Source organism: Polypterus senegalus, chromosome 1 (genome assembly GCF_016835505.1).
Source record: "Polypterus senegalus isolate Bchr_013 chromosome 1, ASM1683550v1, whole genome shotgun sequence".
NCBI lineage: Eukaryota > Metazoa > Chordata > Cladistia > Polypteriformes > Polypteridae > Polypterus > Polypterus senegalus.
This window is the reverse complement of record NC_053154.1, coordinates 165,913,350-165,939,426: the sequence shown is the minus strand read 5'-3', so window position 1 is coordinate 165,939,426 and position 26,077 is coordinate 165,913,350. Positions and strand designations below refer to the sequence as shown.

The following is a 26,077-nucleotide window of genomic DNA, read 5'->3' as shown; positions in this document are numbered from 1 at the left end:
TTTGGGCAAAATAGGAGTCATTCTTTAGTATTTTATCTGGATTCACTAAATGTAGGTGAACTGTCGCATCTAAATGTGTGGGTTATATTGTGGTTTTGAGTCTTTTACATTATTATGGTCTACTGTTGTGGCTCTCTATATTTTATTATATTTTGCATTTTCTCTGCAAACTTTTCTCTAGAGTGAAATAAAAGTTTGCATGAAAATCATACCAGATATCTAAAAATATGTAATATTTCCCCAAAATAGTATTTGTATGATCAGTGGAAATATGTAAAAATAAAGGCTATTTCAGTTTAGTGTGGTTTCAAAATTAGGGAAAAGGTGACTCTTTGTAGTAAAGTACTAAATAATGCAGTCTTTTATTGCCTATTTTATCATTTAGTTACATTCACAGCAGATGAATGAGTCCTGTGGTGGCAGATGAATGAGTCCTGCCCAGGATTGGTTCCTGCCTTGTGCCCTGTGTTGGATGGGATTGGCTCCAGCAGACCCCCTTGACCCTGTATTCAGATTCAGTGGGTTAGAAAATGGATGGATGGATGAGTGAGTCCCTTTCTCTTAACGAGAAACTGTGATATATGTGTGATAAAAATAATCCCTTCCACTTCGTAATTTGCTATTTGTCATTTAACCTTTTGTTATTCTTTTCTCTTCTCCTCAACTGCAGGTTCAACATGTTTTCCACAACTATGGGCCAGGTGTGCGCTTTATTTTCTTCTCCCATCAAGGAACAGACAATAAGTTTTGGGCAGGGCACTATGGAGCTCGGATTGCCAACAGTACTGTTAAGGTTATTCCTGCTAATTGTTGAAAGGAGATTATTTAAAAGTAGACTTTTTTTGTAACTTTGTTTGTTTGATGCTGTACACAAGAGTTATGCACTTATATGTAATTATGCTAATATGTCGGTCTGAAATCATTTTATTTATATTTTACAACAAATTTTTAAAAAAATTAAGAAATAAATACCATTAAGTCATTCTAATAATCGTATAAATTGATCATTAGAATGAAAATAAAATGTATGCAAGATAATAAATTAAAAGTAAGTTCCAGTGTTCTTGAACTGCTCATTTTTTATGCATAAGAAGTAGACAAGCAAAAATGTGTGGGGGCATCTCCGTGACCCTGCATAATGTAAATGTAAAAAAAGCAATATTTTTACAAAGAAAGTGTCAACATCTTTTGAGATGGGAGTCCGATGTGGAACTGATTCAAAGGTAGCTGAACTGCTGGTCATATGGGGTCCAGGTAGAGAAGGGCAGGTTCAGAAGGGTGGAAAAGAAGTGTCATCAGAGATGGGACACTCATCACTCTTCCATTGTGCACAGGGAGGAAGAGAGAAGGCATTAACACACAGCGCCAACATCTGGTTAAGTATGTAATTCCTATCAGCAGAGACATTAAGTTGCCTCCCAAGCTCATGCGTGTGACAACATGCTTCATGAAAATATAATCTCTCATTCATAGACTGCCTTTTCCTTCTGGTCTGGTTCCTGGTTTTGTGTGAATTGCTGCCATGATAACTTTTAAAAAGTAGAGATACAAATAGGAATCTGTCAGAATTTTTGGAAAGAGATCAAGCACCTCAAGAAAATCTGAATAATTGATCACCATAATGCAATTCACATGACTGAAATATCAAAAATAGCAGTTGATAGTATGATTAGATAGAACACTACCCCTAAATGTGATTTTTGTCATAGTTATATGTTATGTTATGATGCTTGTCAGTGCTATGTCCGGTAGTTTATACTGTATTTTTGCTTATCTGACTATACTGATATGGAAAAGTAATCCATGATTATCCACACTGGATCCCTGAGGCAACAATACTAACACTGCACCACCAAAATGTAGCAAGTCTTTTCATGTAGCTTATTGGTTTCCTAACAGAGAGATTGAATCTTTATGCTAAAATCTCATGAAACAAGCAGTAAATACTGAGTGAGCTGCTAGTATGTGGTCTGTTTTTGGTGCACTGGTTAAATGAATTAAAAAATATGTCTTCCACTGTAGACTACTGCAAAGTGTTCAAAATTTAAATATTTATGCAAGTGTGTTACATAGCTTTTAATATGGTAAATAACTTTATTTGTCCCCAGAGAGAAGTTTGGCTTTTTGCAGAAGCTCAATAAATAAATAATATTAATATGACAACAAAACATACTCAAATATACCACCAAATAATGAAAAAGCAAGACGACTAACAAGATAGAAAACTTTTGACTGGTAGTCCCAGACTCAGTGTGTCATTATGTAAGTGGCAAGAGCTGATATTATACTGGAAATCCATTCTGTAGAGGGTAAACAGTAAGGAATACAGGACAGTTCCTTGATGTGCCCCAGTATTACACATTACCATCTCTGACATAAAGCCTCACAAGCCTGCTAGTCAATTAGCCCATGCATGATCCAGCTGATACCATAGCCATAGGAAGACTCAGTTAGAATTTAGGATGAAACCCAGATTTCATTTATCAAGTCTCTGGAAAGTACTGTACATTTTCGTATCTACGCAGGGGGGTGTATGTGGAAAGTCCCTGTTAAATGGATAAACGAAACGACGCATCCGTTTCCCAGTTTCGCTTATTCAGATTCGTCTGCCGTACTTTAATTTTGTCCTTTCTGTTTATGACGTTGCTGTCTAATAAGGCATACATATAACTCACGTTTATAAATATTTAGAAACTATTATAATTCATGTGAATACAATTCTCTTAAGCCTTTTAATATTTATCGTTCAGGTATTACCTTTAGAGTTTGAGTTTAATTACTGGTCAAACACAGCGCACTGTCGCGTTGAGGATAAAACGTTCCATCGCGTCTCATGAGAGCCGCGTACCATTATAGCTAAATGCAGTTCATTTTGTAGCAGACACTAATGACAACAAGTTTCCTTTATCCACATTTGCTGTTTGACGAACTGGACGTTAGTATCGCGCTGCCTTTTCTGCATTGAAAATTGGTAGGAAATCGCGAGTACTGTAATCCCTTTCTACCATTTAGCCTTTAAGTGTCAGCACTGCTCAAGCGACCGCACGCTGCCTGTCACGTGGTTCCGTTTCACCAATGATTGTTAGCTTGTTTTTTTATGAAACTACAGTACTACAAGATCTTGGGTAGGCAGGTAGGCAGGTATGTACGCGGACTTTTTTCGTCGTACAAGGAGATTCGGTTCAAGGAGGAAAGTGCAAACACTACGTATTTTTACACAGGTACAAGGAAATAATCGTTACAAACTCTCATAATATTGTGAAAATAACAGTATTGATCTATAGCAGTACAGAATAATAATTTCGAATTCAGAAGGATTCTTTCAATTTCTAGAATTAAATTCAACTAGAGCTTAAGGGCATTGCTTTTGACGGATGGACATCTAAATCTGCAGTCTGAAGGCAAAACATGAAACTTTGGAAGTAGAAGATCGTTACTGTCTGATTGAATCGAGTCGGCGTCCTTTGCATGTTGTTTGTAATACAGAGTAGTGACAGAGGACTGCTATAATATAACCCAATAATGTGACTACACATTTTACTAATAATGTTATGGCGCTTTTTGTTCTTAAAAGTTAAGACTTCCGAACCAACATTTAAAAAAAAAAACGTAAAACCAGATTTAATTGAAGATTTAAACTTTATAAAACAAGTGTTATTCAAGTTTGATCTATTTTAAAACAATTTCATTTCCTCTGTATTGAGGTCAGCCATACTCAATGATTGTTCCTACTGTAAATGTTTGTATTGCAGAACTACTTCTACATGCTGCCACTTTATTGAGGGAAGGGAGGATGAGACAATTTAAAACCCATAGCCAGAACCTTTCTGAAGGGACAATCAAACCCCTGAAAAGTGGCAGACCTTAATTTTGGGGGCCCTGATACTTGAACTGTTATGGAGACCCCTTCACGACCGGCAACCAGGTCTGGTTATCTTTTTCAATGGGGTTGTTCGAGTACACATCACCACAACTTTTTTAAAAATATGTACCCACTACATCTCAGATTTTGATTAAAACTGCTGTGACAGGTATGAATAAAAAAATCTTTTGCCTTTAAGTTTTCAAGTTATTGGGTGATGAAAATTAGGGAAAAGACCACAGTCAATATAATCTTTTATTTTAGAGACCTATTAGAATTAAATAATGTTACAGAACTGTTGTTCTTTACAATGAATGCAAGCAATGTAATATGCTTTAATTTTTTTTTTTACAAAGTATTACAGCTAGCCTAAGATAAATAGTTTATATAAAAATTGTAACTTCTGTCGTAAATATTAAGAGAGTTTCAAATTATTTATAATTATATTCTGTTAAATGTATTTAGAATCAATGCATCCTTAAATTGAACATTTTTTTGTTTACAGTTAGCCTGTATCATACTTTAATAACCTTTTAATTTTTATTTTAACTGTTATTTAGTATTGAATTAAAATCCCTTTCTCATACAGTAGATGCTTAAAATTTTTAAGCAATTTGGATGAAATTTGCTTCTGGGGCCCTCTGGGATTAGAGGCCCTGGAGCTTAAGCTTCATTAATTTCATAGTAGATCTGCCCATACCATTGAAAACGTTCATCAGTAACAGATCCATGACAGTCACCCTTACCTTCTAAAAGACTCAACAGCTGTGTCTATGGGACACGGGGAAGACGTGCCCCACGGGTGAAGAAAATAAATTTGTATTTCACTTTTTATGTGTGCCTTCATTGTCATTCTGTGTTGGGTCGGTCACCCAGATAGCACCTTATCTATACTAATAAAAGGCAAAGCCCTGACTGACTGACTCACTCACTCACTCACTCACTCACTCACTCACTCACTCACTCACTCACTGACTCACTCACTGACTCATCACTAATTCTCCAACTTCCCATGTAGGTAGAAGGCTGACATTCGGCAGGATCATTCCTTACAGCTTACTTACAAAAGTTAGGCAGGTTTCATTTTGAAATTATACGCATAATGGTCATAACTGGAACCTACTTATGTACATATACACTGGCCATAGCCGCAGCTCGGTCGCAGTGTGAGGTGGAGTTACGTTCCTCATCGTCACGCCCCCCACGTAATTGAGTGCCTGCCCATATACTGCCGTCCGTCACTGGCTATCCAATAGAAACACTCTACCACTAAATATTCACGAGTGAAGGGCCATGCTTATGCAGACGAAGATGAGATGGTCAGGGTGGTGTTTGGCACAAACTCAGCGAAACTGCGAGAGAAACTTTTATGTGCCGGGTCTTAGCTAACATTAAATAAAGCCGTGGACATCACACGACATATCAAAAGCACAGCTGAGAACCTTCGATGCATGTAGTCCTAGCGGCTCACGTGAACTGACTGTGAACGCAGTACGCAGACAAAAAGTAACAGCTCCAATTAGCGTTGAACAGAAACCGCATTACACAATTGAGAAGGCCGCAAAAGAATATGAAGCGAGTGACGCATACAAGCATATTCATAAGTGCAGCTACTGCGGAAACAAAGCACACGGTGGAAAAAGTCAATGTCCAGCTAAAAGTAGACTGTGTAAAAAAAACCCATGCATGCAGTGTGTCACCTCTCAGATAAAGAGGAAGACGAGCTGTTTATTGATGCAGTAAGAAAAGAATCGATGAATGAAACCTGTTATCTTTACAACAGTTGACAAACACGGAATGTAACTTAAACACAACACATCCTCCAAATACGAACCTGATTAAAAGAAATAATGATAATCAAATCCTTGATGACAGCAACACTCATAACAGTCACAAAACAATTACAGTACATTGACAATCATGTTACGTTATTTTTAAAATGTTCCGTTTTCTTTTTCATACCTTCTTTAACACACTACTTCTCCGCTGCGAAGCGCGGGTATTTTGCTATATATATATACCCAATCTAAATACCATCAAATAAATGAACCACACGCTGTGGCGCAACGCAAGAGGCTTTGCCTCTAGTGCTGAGGTCCGAGGTTTGATTCCCGAGAGGGGGTGCAGTGAGTGTGTACGCCTGATGAGGCTGGACTTAGGGTGAAACACATGTCAGTACTCTTTGCATTATTTGACAGTAAAACTATTTAAATATATATATATATATATATACACATATATTATATATACACACACACATAAATATATATTAGTGCTTCCCGATTCATTTTACCCTTGCACCCCCTGTGACTGACGAGGCCAATTTCGCACCCCCTTGGTTTGAGAAGAAGTAATGTACACTTTATTTGCCATCAATAATTGTTTTGGTAAAGCCATACTCAGTGTAATCCTCCTTCCATTTTCTAATTTTTTCGTGACTAGCCATGATTAAATAAACGGTAAAAAAGTAAGAGCGAAGCAACGATGACTAATTGAGGCAGGCAGGCAAGAGCACAATAGCACGCGGGCTTGATGTGGTGCATGTCAAGTTGATCTAAAATGCACAATCAGATTCGAAAAAATATTTCTTTTCAAGTTCTATTTGGATATAAGTAGGTTCTATTTAGTCGACAGAAGTATCTTTGGTAGGAATGTAAGTTGAATTTAGTCTTTAAATTTCTATGGTGAAGAAAAATGTATGCAATGATGACTAAATTTAACTTACATTCCTACCAAAGATATTTCTGTCGACTAAATAAAAATTACTTATATTTAAAATTTAAATAGAACTTCAACAGATACGATAGTTCATAATACCCACGCAGCACTAAGTGCACGTAAGAGCAGAAGTCATCCATTTTATATATATATATATATGTATGTGTGTGTGTGTGTGTGTGTGTATATGTATGTGTATATACAAAGTATATATATATATGTGTATATGTATATATATATGTTTATATATGCGTGTGTGCATATATATATATATGTATGTGTGTGTATATATATATATGTGTGTATGTATGTATGTGTGTGTATGTATGTGTGTGTATATAATGTTTCCTTTTCTTTTTCATTACTTCTTTAACACACTACTTCTCCGCTGCGAAGCGCGGGTATTTTGCTAGTCATAATATATAGCTAACCACCTAATAATCAGATCGTGTTTGAGACTTAAAACAATGTAATACTCCAACCTTCACCCTGCCAAATAGGTGAACCAGCTGCTGTCATACAGCATCAGAGGCTTCGTCTCAGGTGTTGACGTTCAAGGTTCAATCTCTATAAGGTGATGCAAAAGTGCATTCACTTGACAAACCCCAATAAGGACGGAACACGTGTTGTGTACTCTTTGTATTATTGGCTAGATACTGTATCACATATATATATACTTTTTTGTGTGCTGGGTGCCTTTATTGGCTTTATATTGTTGTTACCATTCTTGGGATATGTACATATGACAATAAAGTTAGACTAACATTTTTGTGTGTATCACCAAAATGGATGAGTGGTTAAGCTGTTGTTGAAGATGAATGTCCGCATGGCGTTTGGTCTTCATTTCTGGTACCCTCTATTTCAGCAGCACCTATTTGCTCTATTCAGTGTCTGCTTTCAGAAAAATGCATCCTTTGGTAGGTCATGAGAGTAACTATTGGCTAACCTATCATCAACTCTGTTCAAAACACAGTTGTCTTGTAGTTTGCTTGAATCAAACATTTTTTGCTCCCATTCTACAGTATAAGGAAGGTATGACTCTTTCCAAGACTTTTTATTTCTAGTAGCATCAGCCAGCCAAACCACATGGAAATGTATGTAACCTGTAGTGACTTGGAAGTGTAAAACCTTGAGAATGAGAGAATGCATGGTAAGCTCATGGTCCACGGTAGCTCAGTGGTAGAGCATTGGTCTTGTAAACCAGGGGTCGTGAGTTCAAACCTTTGCAGGTCTGAATTTTGTTTTTTTAGATGCAAAATTTTAACGTGTCTTATTAGACTCAACGCAGGAATTCTGTTTAATTGCATGTTAAAAAGTAAAGGCTGTGCTTTGGTAACAAAACAGACCAAAGAGATATATAACCACAGCAGCCTGAACTGGAATTTGGGTATGAAAATAAAAGATACACCCCATTTATTCTGTGAGCTGAGCTCATTTTGTGACAGCCGTCCTGAAGTCAAAATACTATTAGTAATAAATGACCTAATATCTAGTGAAAGCACAATCTTTACAACAAGTTTGATTTTCAGTTCTTAATTTCCTCAATAATGACCTAAAGTGAGATCTGATGTCATAATGAGGAAAACGGAAACTGAAACGCAAAATTTAAATTTTCAGTTTTGCTTTAGCATGTAAGGAATAAATATATTGTGATACAGAGACACAGCAATGTCAGTGACAAGGAGATAATCAGAAAAAGAGTGAAGCATTTATTTGATCAGTTAAGTCCTGGTGCCACAATGCTCTTCATTAGAACAATGGCAATGAGAAAAGGCCATTCAGTCCAACAAGATCATCAATCCTATTTAACTAGATGATCCAAAATAATACCAAGTCATATGTTGAAGTTCTCTAAAGTCCTACTTTCCACCACATTACTTACTGTACTTCAGCCAACATGAGGACTACAGGGCTCTGTTTGAAGTGTGTGTTGTTAGACTTGGTGTGTTACAAGAGTAATAAAATTTGAACACAAGTCCTGAACCATCAGGGTCTTCACAACTCTGCCAGTCCTGTCCTTATTAAGTCATTGTCATGTGGCTGATGTGGAACCCAAAACAACATCTACATTTCAATGTTACACACAAACTCCTTTTAGAAACTCTCCAGATGATTCAGCACACAACACAGCTTACGATTTCTGAGCAGCTGTTTGTTTTGATCACCCACTTTTTAATCTAAAATATGAGAAACCTGGTTCCATTTGCAAAATGTACCAATTTTGAAATTGTTAGAAAAATTAGTCTTGAATTTTTCCTTAAGAGAAAAATGTAACAATTATGAATTGTGACATTTTTTTTCAATAGTCATCTATTTTCTCTAGCAGTTTAGAAGAATATATTATTTTGATATTATATTATATTATATTGACCTGTTTAGTTGGGAAGCAGAGAAAGTAGTGAAAAGACTCCACAAAAAGTCTATACGTCCTTTTCATTCAGCTCATGATTGCAAGCAGGCAGTTCATATCCAGGGTTGCATGCCTACTGCATTGTATGACTCCTTTTTTGTGACAGTTTAGAAGTCAGATGCATATTTGCTCACCTGAGTGGAGGCAGTTACCTTTAGCTCCACTGGGTAGACAGTGGCATTGCGATTCAGAGAGTCCTGGTTCATAGACAGCCCTCCCAGTGTGAGGACATGAAGTAAAGATGTCTGGACCCTAAATGATTTTCATTAGTAACAGGGCAAATGATAGACAGAGCATCTGTCCATCACAAAGTGCACACACAGCTACACATGTAAAGCAAGTTTAAAGAAATAAGTTGAAATTAGCAAAAAGGGAGACAGAGGATGTGTGGTTAGCACATTTAACAGCAGCTGTGTCTTTTTAGCATTTGCTTCTTGTCCAAAAGCTCTACAAAATTAGTTAAAATCTTAGTGTTATTTGTTTAAAGATAAGGCCCTTAGACAGACATTGGAAGGTCCTTTTTTGGAAACTTAATTAATATGAGCAATATTAAATGTAATCATTCAGTTCACCAGTACTTCCTTGGCTCTGTCTCTGGCCTACATTTTTTTATTGTTGCTTATTCTTGTCTTTTCTTTATAAATTGTTTTGTTGATTTTGTTAATGAAACATTTTATGTTAGTTCCATTTTTAGTATTTATTTTTATTGATTTTGCTTTTGTGTCTTAATTGTTTTGATTTAATTGACATTCTACCCTCATCTTGTGAAGTTGAGCCCAAGTGGGTGGGACTTCCCAATTAAGAAGGTGTGCAGGTAACAGGTCAGCCACCAGAGCCCCTATTTGTAGGTTTGGCAGGGCCTGGCTAACCACCGGGGTATTAAGTTTGTATGATTTATCACTGTCTTCCATTTCTCTGAAGTTTGGCTATGTATCAGCTAAGTTTAGTTTGGTATTGTTTGCTCTTAAATCTTGGCCTTTTTGTATAGCCTGATCTTGTAGTAACTGACACTTATAAGTTCTTGCCTAATTTGGGATGTTTATACCCAAGGAATTCATTTTTGATAATAGTTTTGTGTTTTGTTTTGCAATTAGTAAGTTGGTTTTTGTTAGCATCTTTGATATTTAACATGTTTATATGTGTTTCGTTTTTTTGCCATAAGGATTCTGTTTACTAGGTTTACTTTTCATTTTGATTTGACAAAGTTCATTTTCATTCCTGTTGCTATGTATAGAGTAAAAATTATTTGTATTTGTTTTATTGCTTTTGTTATTTTTGAATAATTATTTTCCATGTATTTATGTTTGTTTCTGTAGATTATATATATTGTATTGTTATTACATACTATAATTTTAATTGTAGTGTTGCAGACGGCCATTACCTTTCAGGGACACGATTATTCTGGAAGGACCAGAGGAGAGAAAGCAGACTCAGGGCATTACTTCTCCCTGGTTGCTGCAGTGCCAGGGCTCCAAGGAACTTGGAATTTGGAGCAGCCCTATTCCGTTGGTGCCAACAGGGGGTGCTGCAGGAATGGCTGACCCCTTTGTTACAGCACTTCCACCACACTCGGAAGGTCTTCTGGAAGAAGATCACCTGGAGCACTTCTGTGTGCTCTATAAAAGAAGCCAGCTGCCACTACTTTAGAAGCCAGATTCAGGAGGGAGAGGACAACGCTTGCTGGAGGAGGAGTGGAGGCGATGAGTAATGAGATAGAGAGGGTGGAAGAAGAAAGCAAAAGAAGTGCTTTGGAAATGTATATTCATGCTTATTTGTACTGTGCCTCAGTGGAGAGTAAGGGAAAAAGCACTTCCCCACGAGTTGAAAAACGTGTGCTGTGCTGGAACTTCTGGCCTGGAGTCTGCTTGTGTCAGGTTTGGGTGGCTGGAGCTCCCACATCAGGTCATAGTAGTTATGTTCTTTATTGGTGAAGCCCCAGGAGGCATTCACCATAACATCACCACTCCTGAACACTCCCTCGGGTTATTTATGCAGAGTGAGACAGCTCAGCAGTAGGCAACATTGTTGTAATTTATAGGAGTTTTGTATCGCTTTTGCTATTTGGATTTACTGGTCTTTAGTTGTTTTGTTGAATTCTGCCTCTGGACTATGTATTTGGACTTGTTTGCTGCGAATTGTCTTTTATGTAACTACCTTTAGAACTCTTTTTGCTCTGCAGAGTTTTGCCTTGTACTTTTGCAAAATAAATCATTTATTTTATAAAGAGTCTTTGTTTGCCCAAATTTTGCAAGCTGAAGGTTAACAGTCATCCTTCTTGTGGGGCTGTTGTTATATTTTCTTTGGAATGCCAGACTCTCATTTTTGGAGCCTGCTCCAGCTGAGGCCTGAAGGCACCTTGGAAGCCTGGCTGAAGCCTGCTGAGCATCTGCTGGGCAGACCAGGTAATATTCTAGCCTGCTCCTTCCCTTGTTTTGGAGGCCTCATCCTATTTTTCTCATGAGGAAATTCCATTTCATGTTACCAGTGTTGATTTTATTTGTTTACACAATGTCACATGGAAGTGTTACATGTCTGCAATCAATATGCTAATGACATAGAAAGGATGAACTTAGTTTTGAGTTCATTTTGCCCTTGACTTTTGATTCATGTCTTGCTCCTTTGATTCTTGCTTGCTGATCTCCCAGTTTTGACCCCTTGCTTGTCCTGACCACATCTTTGGCCAGGTATGTCATCTCCTATTTTTGTACCAATAATAATTCTCAGACATTTCCATGTCTCATAACACTGTCTTAATTTTGTTTGTTTTTGCAAAGCCATGTGGCCACAATTATCACCAGTGATGACAACACTGTACAGTATATGACAATATAAAGGAGGCAGCAATTACACAGTGCCTTACCCTTGGTGAAAATAACAATATGTATTTGATTTTCTGGCTTTTTGACCACTGCCCATTTTTGACTAGGATTATTTCTTCATCTCCTGGTCATATTTTAAAAATTTATCTTAGTGACCTGCTATTTCCAGCTCTGGCAACACAGCTTTGGGTTTTAACTTATCTAGACACAGATGAACTGTTTTATGATATTAAGTCTTGAAGGAAGATGCCTGATGCTATTGAACTCCAATCTCTGTATTCCAATGAAGACCTCTGCTTGCAATGAAATGCACCCCATATCTCAGTCACATGTTTGGGGGCATAGCTCAGAGGAAGAGCATTTGACTGCACATATTCATTTGAGGGACTACTGTAGATACAGCTACCTTGTTTTCAAGGGAAGGTTTTGTCTGTGCTGATTGCATCAGAGGCTACTTCCAGTTATAGGTCCATGCCTCAGCGTGCTCATTAGAGTAAGTGATATTTCGACTTGTGGTTACAAGCTTTACAGTGTGTCAGGTGGTAGAGTGTCACACTTAGAGAGTCACCTTGATTAGAGGTGTTTGTTCCAATTTCTTAATCTGTCAAGTCTGCTCTTTTAAGAGAGAAGCTATTATGTGCCACTAGTAGCCTAGCACAATAGGGCAGTGCCTACTTTGTCCTACACTGCTTTTGAACTCTTCACATCCCTGGCTCCTTGTTTATTTCAGTACCTTTACTTTATTTACAAGCTCATAGAGTAAATGAAGTTTAGTCAATCTGAGATGTAAATCAACAAATGTGTACCTCATGTGTTAAAGTTGTCAATAAGGATATTTACATCATTCCGTCTTAACACGTGGCTTTAATTCAGATATATGTGATACAGCAGGAAAACGTGAAATATTTTATATTAAATATGCTGATATTTTCACATTCTGTATTGTAATAGCTGTTTGATTGAGAGGGAGGATGGCATTCATGCATTTTCTTCTCATTTTCCATGCTATAATATCCTACTGGATACAGTTTGTGTTTTTTTTTCTCATATGCTTGGTCTTTTATAGAAACCCACATATAAGGTGTCTCCTGGGCCGGCCTACTATTTTTACCACCCTAGGCGTAGCTGTAAATGGTGCCCCCAAACCTTATACCACATACAGTATGTGCATGCATATATAGTTACATTGTATGATTTCGTTTTTCTATAATTTTCAGTAATTTTAACAAATTATTCATGTTATTACCAATTTAATTATTACTAATAATGTTAGTAATGTTAAACAGTCATAATATATATTGTGGGAAGCAGCCCGGACACAGACAGACGGAAATCATTTTAAAGTCCAACAAACGTTTATTTATAAGTATTAAAGTGCACAAACCCAGTGCCGCAGCACCAATCACCACAACAGTCCATGCCAAAACCACAGTCTTTTCTTCAGACCGCCTCCTTCTCTCTCCTTCCAGAGCTTGTCCTCTTCCACCCGACTCCAGCCCTTTAGTGGTGGAGGCTGGCCCATTTTATAGCCCACCTGGAAGTCTTCCAGATGCTTGACCACCTGGTCCCAATTGCACCTCCAGGTGGGGCTGATGATTCGTCCAGCCGGGTTCTTGAGTCTCGGCAGCACCCACTAGCGGCCACCCCAGCTCCCAACCAGGCTATGGAGGACTCCATGTCCCATGGAGCCACGCAGAAGACTGGGAAATCAACATCGACCAGGGAGGCTGCCACCAAGCTTCCTGGGGGAGGTATTGAGCTGTCCATTGTGGCTCCATGGGACATGGAGTCCTCCATAGCCTGGTGGCTCCCCTGGAACAGATGCAGCAGGGGCGTCCCGGCCGGGTATGGGACCTGGCTGTCCATCACAATATATATAAAGCATTAAATATGCAATTCAAGAAATGTCATGGTAGTAAAGTGTATGCTGACCAGTGCAATGATTAGGCAGTTCTCCTACCTCTGAATATTTCTTCTTCTTCTTCATCTTTTCCCATTTCTGTGTGGGGTCAATGTGCTTTATCATCCTTCTTCATACAGCTTGGTCCTGCACCTCCTCACCAGTCAAGCCCTTTCCCTTAAGATCTTCTTTTATTTTATCCATCCACCTCTGCTTTGGCCTCTCTTATTTTCTTTTCCCTTCTACTTAATTTCCATCATTCTTTTGTCCACATTCATTAATTCCCCTCACCACATGTCTCTATCACTTCAATCTAATTTCCTGTACTTTCTTAGTAATCTCTCAAACTTTTGTTGTTTCTCTGATTGTCTCATTTCTTATTCTGTCCATTTTTTTAACTCCACAAATCCATCTCATTTCTGCCACATCTAACTTCTTCTCCTGCATTTCCTTTACTGCCCGTGTCTCAGCTACATACATCATTGCTGGTCTTATGACTGTCTTAAAAACCTTTACCTTAATTCTTCAATCACACAATACTCCTGATACCTTCATCCAATTGTTCTATCCGCACTTCACTCTGTGGGTTATCTCTGCATTTAGTTTTCTATCTTGGGTTACCATTGTTACTACTCTTTTTAATGGCTTTCCCTGTGGGTTCACTTCTGAATTGTGATCATCATTAAACCTCATATATTGTGTTTTCTTCCTACTTATATTCAACACTCTGTCTACCAAAGCCCTTCTCCATTCTTCCAACCTCCTCTCCACCTCCTCTTCTTTCCAGGTACTGCACAGCACAATGTCCTCAGCAAAAAGCATGCACCAGGGGAATTGGTCTTTTATCCAATGACTCAACACATCCGTAACCAGATCAAAGAGGGAAGGACTTTAAAGGTGATCCCTGGTGCAGACGTAGTATAACTGGGATATTCTCTGTTACCCCAACATTGCTTTAAACCCGAGTCCTCACTCCCTCATACATATCCTGGACAGTCCTCACATATTTCTCAGATACACCTTTCTCTCTCATGCACCTCCAGATCTCTTGATGTGGCATTCTATCATAAGCCTTCTCCAAATCAATAAACCCATATGCAATCTTTTTAGTTTTTCTTGATGCTTCTTCTATCAGCTGTCTCATTGTAAAGACTGCATCAATTGTTCCTCTCCTTGGATTAAAACCAAACTGCTCCTCCCCTATGGTGGTCCTTTCCCTAAGCCTTCTCTCTATAACCCTACCTCTGAATATTTATGTTCCTTAAATATTATTAGGATTCATTATGGACCCATAAATGATCTTTGTAAAGTGCTCGTAATGGCACTGCACTGTGTTTCCAAAATAAAGGAAGAAACACGAAGAAAAATACATACAGTATGTTTCCAAAATCTGCTTCAACTCAGTGTTGAAATAAGGATGGAAAATAAGATAAAAACAAACTTGCTGAAAAGGAAATGGCACTAAAACAAAAGGAAAACTATGAAGTTGCACCTGAAAATAATAAAGAAACAATGTTTAATGTGCTGGCATTTGGAAGACCACCCATCTAGGACTTGTGTAGTTGGTCAGCCGTTAAGACCAAACATAGCTAATATACCAAAATAATATAAAACAATATAAAATATCTAATGGGAGTTGGACAGTTGTGTCAAGAGTGTTTGTAAGACAGGATCTATATTGTTTAAAAAAAAGTACATCTGCCCAGATTTTGTTTGCCTAAATAGCAGAGGCTTATAATTATTCATCTATATATCTAGACTCATTGAGCTGATTTACATACTTGCACATAAAATTACAATACGTGTGTATTCTGAGTGGGGATTACTTGCTGTTAGTTTTTAGTGTATTAAATTAATAAATGAATGCCAACAAACAGAGGATCCATGCAACACTTATCAATACCACACATTTACTTGCAATAAAGAAACAATAATAGTGTATGATACCTGTTACAATATAAGGAGAGGCATAATTTTTACTGAGTTTGACTGTGAATGAATCAATCGTCAGTTCAACAAAGAAATGTTTGCTCTGAGTAAAGTAGGTTTATAAACCAAAAAAAAGTAACTTTCACAGTTCATAAGACTTTATGTAAAATAAGGAAAGGGACTGCCAAGCTTCATTATTTTATTGCTGGTGTGAATATCAATTCATAGTTTTTCAGCATTTGATTAAGAATTTGTGGGAAAAAATTTAAAGTTTCTGAAAACAGTAGCAAAGGCGATCCTTCAGTCTTACTATATTAATTCCAAATTAATTCCATATTCTTATTGATTCCAAAATATAAGCTGCATGAGCTGAAGTTTTTGCATTTGTTTTGATTTATTGTGCCCCAAGTCGGTATATGCTCAAATTCAATTGTGTAATTCTGTTTCATAATTATAACTGAAATGTTGTTCGCTCTTACTTTCATATCCACATTTGATTTCCACAAATGCATTTGATCATGAACAGGCTTCTTATGATTTTGGATTTGGTTGCAGGCCCATCCTCTTCCTCTAAGATTTTCTTAGCTGCTTTCTACTTGATAGGTCAAGGCATAAAAGTAGGAAGTGTCATTGGGATTCTGCATTATGCTGACAGTCACCTCCCTGCAGCCATTGGTAGCGCAGGTTCCTTCCCAGTATCCTTCACTTGAGAGGTGAAGGAGGCCTGTTCTCTGGCCTTGCACCTGCACCTTTGCCACACCAGGTATTTTTAACTTGAAATCTACAGAGTGGTTCGCTGGGAGAACACCAGTAAGGGGTTCTAGCAACACGTATTCGCAGTCCCAGTTGGAATATGTTTTCGGAAAACCAGGCCACTTTACTTTTAAATTTTTGCAAGAAATTAAATAATTACAGACATAACTGTAGCTATTCCTAGAGTCAGACTTTTCTTTTGCATATATTGTAAATATATACATTCCTGCCTTTGGAAGAAGAACTTTGAACTCCACTTGTTTGCCTTCCCTAGCAATGAAGATGTGTGATTTTTTCTGTTGTTCTGACATTTCAAAGGCTGCGGTAGAGAGATCTGCAGTAAAACACAGATCTTTATTCAGCAGAAATCTGAAGGAGCATTTTCCATCTTCAGTGTTCACAATAGGGTCACTGACTGATGGCTGAAGGAGACCAGCTTTCTCTGCCATCAGGCTATGACCAACTGGACTTACCAAGTCCACAGGAACCTTTATTTCCTTGTTGAGAGTGTGGCAGTGAAGCTGGTATTCACATATATATTTGTAAGATGGTGTTTCATCCAAAAATGTTTTTGCAAAAATCATCACTTCATGAGTTCCAGTTCTTTGTGGATAGAGGTCCAGCTTCATTCCACAGGGCTTCAAAGTCAAGATGCCATCTCTTTGTGTTCCATTTAAATTGTACAGGAACAAAGTGGGAGATGTTCCCTCTATAGAAATGGACACTGTACCATTTTCTGTTAAAAAAAGCAAAACAGTCACCAATATGAATGATGAAAAAAGACATCAAATAGTATGTCATCTTTCAGGAATGCACTGTATGTCCATTTAGACAAAGGGTGACATTGACTGCAGTTACATGCACGCAAAACCAGGATAAGACGAGAATCCCACAGAAACCTGGTTCCTTAAAAATCCACACAAAAGTACACTTCTGAAGTTCTCCTTTGGCAAAATGCTCTGATGTCATTAAACAGTTCATAAGAGCTAAATATTATCAGTTGCTGTGTATCTGAAAACAAGCATTTAGCCTAGGATCATTTTGTATAATTTGTATAAATAGAGAAGGGCTGGCACCAAATGCCAATATAGATTCTCTCACTCTTTGTATGGCTCTTTAAATTATCTGCTTGCCAGTGCTTAACTAGATAGAATTGTGTTTGTGACTTTGAAAGCCTGCTGTTTTTATAGTGATGGAATGTCAGCTCATACTATGGGTCACTCATCCCTGGCTGATGAAACTTGCCAGTGCCCTTAAATACATTTAGTACTTCATGTACTGTGAAGTAAATCACATTCACCCCCTTTTTACATCTCTGACCAAAGCCACTAATGCTTCACAACATGAACACTAACTGCAGCATCACTCGATCACACTATTTCCAACAAATAGCTGGATTAAAACTAAAGTGGCACTTAATTAACATGTTTCTGTTACTGGCTTACCTGAAATACACTCTTTTCTGCTTGGATATGAAGCATAGCACTGGTATGTTTGCTTCTTGCCTTACACCCAATGCTTCTGGGATAACAATAATGCAAATATGTTTACTCTAATAAAATAAGTATTGCATTAGGATACACTTTACTATAAAAAGCAATCGGACTACCTACAATATGCTACTGTTAACATGTTGCCCTCCGCACTGCTCTCAAGATTGTGTTGCTGAGCTTAGCACTGTACGTTAGGCTCATCAATTTAAATCTTGCAATTTCTGAAATACTGAGACAGATTATTTCAATCAAGAAAAGGAATACAGTAATGTGATTGCACAAACATTTGCTTCAGGGCACTTCTGCCTGTGGCTGCTGGATGCATGTGCACAGATAACACATTGACAGGCAAACAGAGTGCAACAGACATGTAAAGACTGCAGAAATCCCAGTTATGGGTTTACATGGCCAAATAACTAGGTTATTCACAAAAAACCTACCACTGTTAACCTCATATTTACATGGACAAATAGAAACCAGGCTTCTGATTATGTGTGGGACATTCAAATAGTTTCTGCACTTTTATAATTTTGTTGGAAACGGTGAAGGCGAGAGTAGTAGTAATTGGACATTAAAAAGTTGGTATGACGCTGGGAAAATTACATCGCAAATGAAGGAGGCTATGTAGAACAGTGATTTAATTTGTTTTTGAAATTCTTAAATAGAGTTAAGAAAAGGTGCACAATATTTTTGAACATCCCTCGTATTATTAAAGCACATGTAAATGCACTGATAGTTCAACAAATGCACATTAGCTATCTACTACTCCTCCTTTCATTCTTGCAAATTATATTCTCCTTCCTAGTAACATAGCAAAACTGGTATGATTATAGATTGAATTAAACAGTACTGTTAGCCAGCATAATTATTAGCAATATGGCCTTGGTGTTGGAGCCATAGATATATCAATAGTAAAATACAAGTGGCAGTACAATATACAGCATATAAAAACATATAAAACAGCAGGAAATTGCAATATATTGTATAATAAATACACATAACAATGTACAATTAAATAGAATTGCAATTGTACCTTGTGTGATATTAAACATAACCAAAATTTAGGTTAAACTAGGATGTTTGGTAATGAATCAGAAGTTGTGATTGACCACCGTGTCTACAATAGGAATGAAGTTTATTTGCCGTGTGGTTCTTGTTCTGAATGACTGGTGAGTTTTTGTGAGGGCTGTAATAGATGGTTATCTGCATAAATATGGTCTTTGTTTATATTGCCCGCTCATTTTTATGCCCAAGATGTATATATTTAGTAGAATGCCCTTTTCAGTTTATACTTTATATGAGTAGATGCACTACCAAGTCCAGTTTTTTGTTGGATATACTGTAAATATTGATCCATGCTGAGCAAGAGCATATGGGTGAAGGATACAATGGGACGGTTTACATCCCAGCCAGGTTCTAAACTGGTGAAGTTGTTTAAAGAGAGAATAAAATCCAAGGCTGTTAAGTGATTTGCTGCATTAGGAATAATACAAGCTAAGGCTCCTGGGAACTGTTGTTTTTGCAGGGGTCTCTAGGAGACTCAAGAGGGCCTATAAATGCGGTCTATTAAGTTGGAAAGGCACCAGAAGTACTCTCAGAAGTAGTCTGCTAAAAACCTCAATTTCCATAGCCAGATTGGATGTGTGAGATGAGTGGTGGCAACGGATAAGCATTAAGTTAAGTATTATCAGAAGGTCAGGAAATCAGAGGGAGCTCATATAAAGGTTCTAGATAGCCTACCCTTTTGTAGGAAGGCTCAGAGGAGCAGAAACATGATTGTGCTTTGTGTTGTGTACCCTGGAGACCTTAATACTTGGTCTGAATAATTTCTCTTCCCTCTGCAGACTATTTTATGTTCTTTTTGGCTCAACTGGCTGCTCCAGAGTGACCGTGCCTTGCACCATATTAAAGTTTTTAACATCTCTTAAAACTGTCCACCAGTGTTTTTGAAATTCAAGTGGTCTTCACGAGATATGAGTATTACAGGTGGGGAGGAAAAAATTATTATGGCATAGTATTAAAATATAATATGATTTAGTATATGATGATTTATATATATTTATTGATATTTAGTAAATTATTGATACACCAATTACAAGAATGATGATTGTTTTAATTTGCATTTTATTTTATGATATTTATCTATTTGGTTGATGCATAACGGTCCGTGTACTTTTTGGTATTTAAAATTTCATTTTAGAAGCAAACATGAAAAAACGAAAATGAAAGGAATTTTCAGATTTAGATTTTTGATTAAAGAATAAAATGAGGGAAAATAAGGTATTTTGTAATTCTGTGGTAACAAATAGCAGTCATAAACTTAAAATTACACACACTTTTCTGGATTTATTTGTGATTCAAATAATGAAAGTGTTATAGCTCAAAAACAGCAAAACCAACGCATTTTCGTTGTCTGAAAACGGAGGTACTTCTTCTTCTGCGCGATTTTTGAAGACACGTGCGAACCTCCCAACGTATTCCTCACAAGACATCGATCAACAGCCTTGAAGTTACACTGCATGACATCAGCAGAGGATGGACCGTTACGTTGTTTTTCAGAACAGTAAAAGAGTGACACTCCAGGACGAGGACACTGAGTCGCATCTTTCAGGTAAAAATACAAGCTTTGCAAACTTTGCTTCATTGATGCAAACATTGATAACAGCTCTTATATGAACATTATTGTTGTTACTTACTGTGAAACAGCCAACATTTGGTGATTTCATTTACTAACAGTAAGTCTGGCAATTTTTAGAGTGCTAGCATTTTGAATGGTTGCTCATTGACTTTTACCGGCTACTATTAGCTAGTAAACGTTTCGAGTATTAACAGTGTGCAGAAGTGTAACACGTTAGTAGAGCGACGTGATTTACAGAAAGTTTTCTTAACTTGTGTTACATTTGTCAATGAGGAACCATTCACACATTTACACACATTCAAAATGCTAGCACTATAAAAATTGCCAGACTTAGTGTTAGTAAATGAAATCACCAAATGTTCGCTGTTTCACAGTAAGTAATAACAATAATGTTCATAAAACAACTGCTACATCAATGAAGCAAAGTTTGTATTTTTACCGGAAAGATGCGACTCCGTTTTTCTGCAGTCATGTCCTCGTCCCAGAGTGTCACTCTTTTACTGTTCTGAAAAACAACGTGATGGTCCATCCTCTGCTGATGCCATGCAGTGTAACTTCAAGGCCGTCGGTCGATGTCTTGTGAGGAGGACGTTGGGAGGTTCGCACGTGTTGTCAAAAATCATGCAGAAGAAGAAGTACTTACGGTTTCAGACAACGAAAATGCGTCTGTTTTGTTGTTTTTGAGCTATAACACTTTCATTATTTGAATCACAAATAAATCCAGAAAAGTGTGTGCAATTTTAACTTTATGACTGCTATTTGTTATCACAGAATTACAAAATACCTTATATTCTCTCATTTTATTCTTTAATCAAAAATCAAAATCTGAAAATTCCTTTCATTTTCGTTTTTGCTTCTAAAATGAAATTTCAAATACCAAAAAGTACACGGACCCATAACAATATTAATCCCTTGTCTTTTTTCTTATGAGAATTGAAATAGCCTGAAAATAGTTCTTGTTAACTTGTTTAAAGGGACTGACAGGAACTGCTTACATTAGTACAAATGCAGATATTCTATTACATAGTCCTCTGTCACGATAAAGGGGAGAGAGTGGTTTATTCTGGTTTTCACAATGTTGCAGTGAAGAAAATTCAATAAAAAAATGCAATTTGTAAGCATTATTATGTAATAAGTACAGGTAGGTTTGCAATTACAAAATTGTGAGAATACAGAATAAGCACTGGGATGAGTCAACCAATTAAAGAGGTTTGGTTAACAACAAGGACAGGCATCAAATTAGAAAGTTTCTGCAAATATGCACAACTGTCCTGTGTGGCTTTTTCTTCTACATCCCAAAGGCATGTGTGTCCAGTTAACTGATTACTCTAAACTCAATTGGGTATCTACAAAAGTGTATCCTGCAAAAGACTGGTGCTCCATACAGAGCTGGTATGAGGCTTCTGCTTGATGCTGATATGATAGGCTTTAGCTCTTCTGAACCGTGAGCTGAAGCAAGCAGGTTCAGGAGAAAGAATGATGGATGGGAAAGAAGTTCTGGAACAAAATTAAACTCTTCAGATCGGAAAAATTCAACTAATCTCTTAAACACCAACTAGAACACTAGATACATTCTTCTAAATGAATAATTAAGGAATTCCCTCACTAAGAAAGTGACATCCCCACATTTACACATTTTGTTCTGCTACTTCTTTGACATTCTTCCCACATTCCATGAATCCACTACACTTACCCCATCAACTTCTTTTGCTATACTTTTCCATAGACTTGAACTTTACACTCACCTAAAGGATTATTAGGAAAATCATACTAATACGGTGTTTGACCCCCTTTCGCCTTCAGAACTGCCTTAATTCTACGTGGCATTAATTCAACAAGGTGCTGAAAGCATTCTTTAGAAATGTTGGCCCATATTGATAGGATAGCATCTTGCAGTTGATGGAGATTTGTGGGATGCACATCCAGGGCACGAAGCTCCCGTTCCACCACATCCCAAAGATGCTCTATTGGGTTGAGATCTGGTGACTGTGGGGGCCATTTTAGTACAGTGAACTCATTTTCATGTTCAAGAAACCAATCTGAAATGATTCGAGCTTTGTGACATGGTGCATTATCCTGCTGGAAGTAGCCATCAGAGGATGGGTACATGGTGGTCATGAAGGGATGGACATGGTCAGAAACAATGCTCAGGTAGCCCGTGGCATTTAAACGATGCCCAATTGGCACTAAGGGGCCTAAAGTGTGCCAAGAAAACATCCATTACACCACCAGCCTGCACAGTGGTAACAAGGCATGATGGATCCATGTTCTCATTCTGTTTACACCAAATTCTGACTCTACCATTTGAATGTCTCAACAGAAATCAAGACTCATCAGACCAGGTAACATTTTTCCAGTCTTCAACTGTCCAATTTTGGTGAGCTCGTGCAAATTGTAGCCTCTTTTTCCTATTTGTAGTGGAGATGAGTGGTACCCGGTGGGGTCTTCTGCTGTTGTAGCCCATCCGCCTCAAGGTTGTGCGTGTTGTGGCTTCACAAATGCTTTGCTGCATACCTCGGTTGTAACGAGTGGTTATTTCAGTCAAAGTTGCTCTTCTATCAGCTTGAATCAGTCGGCCCATTCTCCTCTGACCTCTAGCATCAACAAGGCATTTTCGCCCACAGGACTGCCGCATACTGGATGTTTTTCCCTTTTCACACCATTCTTTGTAAACCCTAGAAATGGTTGTGTGTGAAAATCCCAGTAACTGAGCAGATTGTGAAATACTCAGACTGGCCCGTCTGGCACCAACAACCATGCCACGCTCAAAACTGCTTAAATCGCCTTTCTTTCCCATTCTGACATTCAGTTTGGAGTTCAGGAGATTGTCTTGACCAGGACCACACCCCTAAATGCATTGAAGCAACTGCCATGTGATTGGTTGATTAGATAATTGCATTAATGAGAAATTGAACAGGTGTTCCTAATAATCCTTTAGGTGAGTGTATATACAGCTATTTTCTTTGCTGACATCAACAAGCAGATGACTTTTAGGGTACAACTTACCTGTTTTGATTTGTGACATGTCTGGTTTTATTGTAGTTAGCCCAAGATTGTAAAATTCGCCTTTTACATAAAGAGACTTTTCAAATTCTTTGAGTGAAACAGTTGAATTTAAAAGCTGCCACTTTTTGTCCTCTGGAAAATGATTCAGAATAAAAAGTGCAGGATGTGTGAGAAAATAATACTCATCATACCTGGGGAAAAAAGGAAAAAAAAAGAAGTACATTCACTATTACAAAAGTAAATGAGGTGCAACAGATAGAGAAAAATCAAGAATTGTGTGGCTATATTTTTACATATCTCTCTATTATAAAAGAAAATCATGAGATGAGACTATTGTCAAGAGATTTTTTCAAGTCCCATGAGACAAGACTAATGCCAAGAGATTTTTTCAAGTCCCGCCCTCCTCTCAACCATTAATGGTTAACGGCCCACTCCCACAATCCTCTCACCTCTCATTCATGTAAATGCTTTTGTCAGACACAGTTCCTGCGCTCTCAGCTCTTATAAATTTTTACGTTTTCCTTTAAGTTCCCAATAAAAGAAGACTTATTATGTCCAAATCTTATTGAAGAATTTCAACCCGAAGGGTTATCAACAAAAGAAATTAGTACACGGGCAATCCTAGCACAGAGAAACGAATTAACGCGAAAATTGTCGAACGGTTACATGGCAAATTGGTTAAATGCATATCATTTGACTATGCTGAAACAGTTGGTGGTGATGGTGCTGGAGATGAAAACATCAACTTACAATATCCCGTATAAAATCTACAACTGTTAACACTGTCCGGTCTTCAACTGGCCAAATTACTGTTGAAAGAAGGATGTATTATAATGTTATTGCGTGTAAAATTTTAACAGCCAACAAGAAAGGTAATGTAGTACATCTTCCGCAAATAACATTAGACACCAAAGGAGATCTTGATATGCCATTCGTATTAAAATGTTTACAGTTTCCCGTTAGAAAAGCTTTTGCTATGACAATTAACAAATCACAGGGACAAACAGTCAGTTTATTCATTAGAGAGAAAGAAACAATATTCACTCACGGGCAGTTATACGTTGCATTGTCACAATGTAACCCCAAACACGGAATCAAAGTTCAAAGCAATATTGATGAAAAGTTAATTCCAAATATTGTTTTAACTGAAGTTTCAAAGTAAAAGTGTAAGTTTAAAAAGTATTTGCCTGTTAATTTCAAAGCCAAAAAGAACGACAACATATAACACAACAAATACCTCTAACACAACATGAAACATAATTTTCTTTCTATTTATTACATTTTACTATTTTTTACTTTGGTTAATTACTCGCTGTAATGTAAAATAGTTAGGTCTATTATGCATATGTGACAATTCTCATGAAAATAACAATCAGCTTAAATTGCACACCCGCTTCCCCATATGTGAGCGGTAGAGCCACCAAGATGCTAGCGCATAGCACCCGCCTAGGGGTTGGCAAGCAAAGTGAGCAGGGGGCAGAGCCCCCTAGTTTTTTTATAAGGAATACCCAAGAGTTATGCATCAATCAAAAAGTCCCAATCAGCATTTCACAGTGCTTCTGATTTTTCATGTGTTCTTGCATATTCACAAAACAACAGCAAATATTTACAAGTGACAAATCAGTACTTACAGTAGATTCTCCTGATCAAAACAAGTCCAAGCACATTGTTGTATGATGCATTAATCATGAGATGTCCTCCAAATAAGAGGAGTTGCAAGGTGACCTTTGGCAAGTACCCAAGGCCAGTGCTACCATTAAGGTGAATTAGGCATTTGCCTAGGTGCAGATCGTAAGTAGAGGAAAAATCCAGCCACACGGGTTAGCTACTAAACAATTGGCAGGTGTACTAATAAGCTTAGCCTAGGGCACAAAATAACCTAGCACCAGTACTGCAAGTATCACCTTAAATTTTAGGGTCATTAGCTCTGACTCACTAGGTTACACACTTGCAGACTTTATGTCATTTGATGACAGTGACTGTAACATCTCCAGCGATGCACAGATGTCCAATTATGAACATAATGAGTCAAAACCAATGGCGTGCATAATAAAAAAACACACTGTTTGAAGCAGGAGCAAACAATATAAATAGATTTGTGTAAATGTATTTTTGGGGGTAGGGGGTACTGGAGTGTAAGAGTGTATTAAGGGATGGGGTTCAAAGTTGGTTGATAGATAGATAGATAGATAGATAGATAGATAGATAGATAGATAGATAGATAGATAGATAGATAGATAGATAGATAGATAGATAGATAGATACTTTATTAATCCCAAGGGGAAATTCACATACTCCAGCAACAGCATACTGATAAAAAAATAAAAATAAAAGAGTGATAAAAATGCAGGTAAAACAGACAGTAACATTGTATAGTGTTAATGTTTACCCCCCTGGTGGAATTGAAGAGTCGCATAGTGTGGGGGAGGAATGATCTCCTCAGTTTGTCAGTGGAGCAGGACAGTGACAGCAGTCTGTCACTGAAGCTGCTCCTCTGTCTAGAGATGATCTTGTTCAATGGATGCAGTGGATTCTCCATGATTGACAGG

General features: G+C 37.5%; 2 protein-coding genes across 4 annotated transcripts in view; one reads left to right on the top strand and one right to left on the bottom strand.

Moving 5' to 3' along the window:
* LOC120534619 (F-box only protein 27-like) overlaps window positions 1-11,214 on the top strand; it is a 37,433-nt gene extending 26,219 nt beyond the window's left edge. For both annotated transcript variants that reach the window (XM_039762212.1, XM_039762221.1), the window contains exons 6-7: window positions 671-793; window positions 10,353-11,214. In XM_039762212.1, coding sequence (XP_039618146.1) covers window positions 671-793; window positions 10,353-10,637 — 408 coding nt within the window. In that variant the 3' untranslated portion in view covers window positions 10,638-11,214. The remainder of the gene's footprint in view (window positions 1-670; window positions 794-10,352) is intronic.
* A 4,606-nt stretch (window positions 11,215-15,820) lies between these two features.
* The window catches only part of LOC120534601 (kyphoscoliosis peptidase-like), a 58,953-nt gene continuing 48,696 nt past the window's right edge, over window positions 15,821-26,077 (bottom strand). For both annotated transcript variants that reach the window (XM_039762193.1, XM_039762201.1), the window contains 2 exons: window positions 23,529-23,719; window positions 15,821-17,127 (listed from right to left, as the gene is read on the bottom strand). In XM_039762193.1, the coding sequence (XP_039618127.1) occupies window positions 16,220-17,127; window positions 23,529-23,719 (1,099 nt within the window). In that variant the 3' untranslated portion in view covers window positions 15,821-16,219. The remainder of the gene's footprint in view (window positions 17,128-23,528; window positions 23,720-26,077) is intronic.